At 41.6% G+C, this 3,815-nt stretch overlaps 1 protein-coding gene across 1 annotated transcript; it reads right to left on the bottom strand.

Annotated features, from left to right (window-relative positions):
- Positions 1 to 742: 742 nt before the first annotated feature.
- On the bottom strand, positions 743 to 3,750 carry LOC135530481 (band 4.1-like protein 4A). Its single transcript, XM_064958799.1, has 3 exons — positions 2,602 to 3,750; positions 2,116 to 2,194; positions 743 to 1,871 (listed from the first exon to the last, which is right to left on the bottom strand). Exons 1-3 carry the CDS (start codon positions 2,730 to 2,732, stop codon positions 1,758 to 1,760), a joined length of 324 nt encoding a protein of 107 aa, XP_064814871.1. The 5' UTR covers positions 2,733 to 3,750; the 3' UTR covers positions 743 to 1,757.
- Between the last annotated feature and the right edge of the window lie 65 nt (positions 3,751 to 3,815).

Here is a 3,815-nt window from a genome sequence, read left to right as displayed (position 1 = left end):
AACCTGAGATCAACTGCCTTACCATTCATCATGCAGTAGTCAACACACACTCAGTGCCAACTCAAATGGTTGAGCAGTTTGCTTGCTATAACAGTGAGTCATCGTTGTTGCTGTTGGGATACTTCACATGGGTGTATATAGAATTCATTATTAATTGGCCATCCTAAAATATGTTCCTAATAGTTATCACTTTCATTTCTCCATTCAGGCACAGACATGGATTTGACAAGGATTGTAGATTAGATTCGGGACGGTTGTGTTTCTAAATCCAACGCTAGTAGTTTAGTTGGTGTTCCTGTATGAAGATATTGTAGCAGCCGCTGAACTGTTTCTTCCATTTCTGACTTTCTCGTCTTCTCATTTCAGCAAGGCAGAGTGAGTCATCCCAGACACCACCACCATTACATACACATTACATTTTGTCTTGGTTTTGTCCATCAGTGCTTCCATACTGATTATCCAAAAAGAACAGGATCAAATAAGTAAGAATTTCATGATTTTAGACCAAATAAAAACCCTGAATAAATTAAATCCATTGGTATGTTATTACACATAGTCATCTTGTCCTTGAGCTTAACACTCTTCAGGTTACTGGTGTACAGTGCAGCCAGCCAGTGTCCTCTTCTCTTACAACAAGCAACCATTAGAGAGCAAACCCTGGCCATCTGACTCCACTTGGTGGTGACAAGTGTTACTACAGAAACAATATATAATCAATATCATGAAACACACTAACACCGACAACATTTTAGACATATTGAATGTATTTATTGACAAGGATGAATTTCCAGTTCAACTACTGTACAGTGTGGGCTACTCATTATTCATTATTGTAATTGATGATAACCCCCCCCCCCCAAATATTCATTATTAATGTGCAAAACAATGTTGGGGTCCAGCAGCAGTTTCCTACGGTACAGACGTTCTTACAGTAAACACACCTGACAATACAGTAACATAATAACCCAGTCTGCGTCACAAATGACACTCTATCCCCAGTGTAATACTTTTGACCAGGGTCCATAAGGGTCTGTTTAAAAGTAGTGCACGATGCAGGGAATAGGGTGCCATTTCAGATGCAAACTTTGTGTCCTCATGGGAACTCAACATGTATGAGTGAAACACTATGTTTTAATACTGCATATTGTATAATAATAACGCAAGTCAAATCAATTTGGAGGCAAATGCATTGTAAAACATGATTGATCTCAGACCTCACTGTGCAGTGATCGCTACACAATCCGGTCTCATCCGGATTACAACAATTGAGTACAATTGTACAGTATATCTCGCCCACTCAGGAGTACTGTGGGCCCAGATCTGTTTGTGCTGTATAGCCTATGGTCGTTGTGGAGTTGGTTATACAGAACAAATATATCTGGGACCAGGCTTACTCAAAAGCGCCTTAAAGCTTAAATGCTCTCTAAAATGAAGACACTGTACAGGATTACTGGTGTCGGTGTGGTCAAAAGACAGCAGACTACACTGGCACAAACACTTTGAAAAGTGTCCTTTCTGTCCTCTTAAAGGGGTTTCCATGCATTATCTAACACATACTGTACATACACAGAGCAGTACTCCAAGGTGGGGTTGGTTACTGGTGTAGAGCACAACCAGTGTACTCTACACAGCCACCGTTGTTGTATTTCACAAGTTCATTTTTCTTTCTTTCCACAAATCAGGCTTTTCTTGACATGTTTTCTGTTGGTGAGAGATTGTGGCATTGTTTCTGCTGTGGTGGTTGCGTTTCTGTCAGGTCACGTCTCGACCTTGGTTCGGGGAGTATGGACCGTCTTCACCACCTTGGCGTTGCTCCTCACGTCAGGCTCTATGATCTCTGACAGCAGCGTGTCTTTAGAGCCTTGCTTCTTCTGGAAAACAATACATTGTTTCAATATCAATGCAGGGAGATGAATTGACCAGAGTTGGTGGTAATAAAAGCTGGTATTGTATCTAATACGTGTAGCACTGCCATTGAAATGAAATAATCACCCTACTATGCGCTCGCAAAGTATCACTTTTATTCATCGTGAACATTTCTGCCTCACAGCCTTTGTCACAGCTTGTACGTGTGGCATTGACCAATAAGCGGCAGGAAAAAGGTTTGTGACTGACCTGAGAGGGGGTGGAGCTGGAACCTGGGATGTCTGCTGTGCGTGTCACAGGTAAGGGGGGAAGAAGGTCTGTCCGGGTGCTGGGGAGAGGGTAGAGATGTGTTAGATGTTGGAAGACAAACGCAGGGTAACACTTTAATCATACTATACTATTTATGAAGCACACAGTCGCTTCCATTATCATGTCTCAAGGGGATGAACAATACAGGAACAAACCATCAGCATCAAGCAACCGTACAATAACTAGACTAGAGCCGGGATTGAATTTGACAAACGTTGCAGCGCCCTTGGCATTTAAAGGTAATATGCGATTGGGCAGACATTTGCTGAGTTTACCGTGAATGTGATCTCTGCGAACGTCAGGATCACTGCCTTTACACATCTACAACGCGCCTCAGATTGTATTCCATTTAAATGTGACATTTCGGGTGAGACTCTTGAAGAGTGAAAAACCATAAGATCTGGCCTGAGACCAGTTTAGACTCACTTGACCTCAGAGAGCACGGACCTCTCCCCTTCGGAACACTGGGAGCGTCGGTACTGATGGAAACTCCGGGGGGAATGAGAGTGCCGGATTTTGATTGGGTCTCCTTGGGTTCTGGAAAGAATGATGAACATAGAATCCTTCACTTTATATCATGTGTAGGAGAGTAGGCCTACCTCTCATTTAGCCCAGTGGGATATAAGCCCACGCCATACTGAATTCATCAGCTTCTATCTCAGAGGCGGTGAGATAGAATTAAATAGAGCATAATGTATCTCTACAGGGAGCAGTATGAAAAGGCCAGACTCAATCATTAAAGATGTGAGGGAAACACTTCAGTCTGGTGGGGAATCTGTTATCTTCTTATCCAAGTCCAGATCAACAGATCCTATGTGCTGACTGAGCATGCTCCATTCATTATAGACCTGTACGATTATTATATTGACCTGTCTGATTGTCATATAGACCTGTACGATTATCATATTGACCTGTCTGATTGTCATAATATCATACTTGTCTGATTATCGTATTATCATACCTGTCTGGTTACCATATTATCATACCAACAGTTGAAGTCAGTAGTTTACATACACATTAAAACTCGTTTTTCAACCACTCCACAAATTTCTTGGTAACAAACTATAGTTTTGGCATGACACAAGTAATTTTTCCAACAATTGTTTACAGACAGATTATTTCACTTATAATTCACTGTATCACAATTCCAGTGGGTCTGAAGTTTACATACACTAAATTGACTGTGCCTTTAAACAGCTTGGAAAATTCCAGAAAATTATGTCATGGCTTTAGATGCTTCTGATAGGCTAATTGACATCATTGAGTCAATTGGAGGTGTACCTGTGGATGTATTTCAAGGCCTACCTTCAAACTCAGTGCCTCTTTGCTTGACATCATGGGAAAATCTAAAGAAATCAGCCAAGACATAAGAAAAACATTTGTAGACCTCCACAAGTCTGATTCATCCTTGGGAGCAATTTCCAAAACGCCTGAAGGTACCTAGTTCATCTGTACAATCAATAATACCAAAGTATAAACACCATGGGACCACGCAGCCTGCATACCGCTCAGGAAGGAGACGCGTTCTGTCTCCTAGAGATGAACGTACTTTGGTGCGAAAAGTGCAAATCAATCCCAGAACAACAGCTAAGGACCTTGTGAAGATGCTGGAGGAAACGGGTACAAAAGTATTATATCCA

The sequence above is a fragment of the Oncorhynchus masou genome, unplaced genomic scaffold (genome assembly GCF_036934945.1).
Source record: "Oncorhynchus masou masou isolate Uvic2021 unplaced genomic scaffold, UVic_Omas_1.1 unplaced_scaffold_13514, whole genome shotgun sequence".
Lineage (NCBI taxonomy): Eukaryota > Metazoa > Chordata > Actinopteri > Salmoniformes > Salmonidae > Oncorhynchus > Oncorhynchus masou.
Note: the sequence above shows the minus strand (reverse complement) of the source record. Positions and strands in the feature narration are given on the sequence as shown.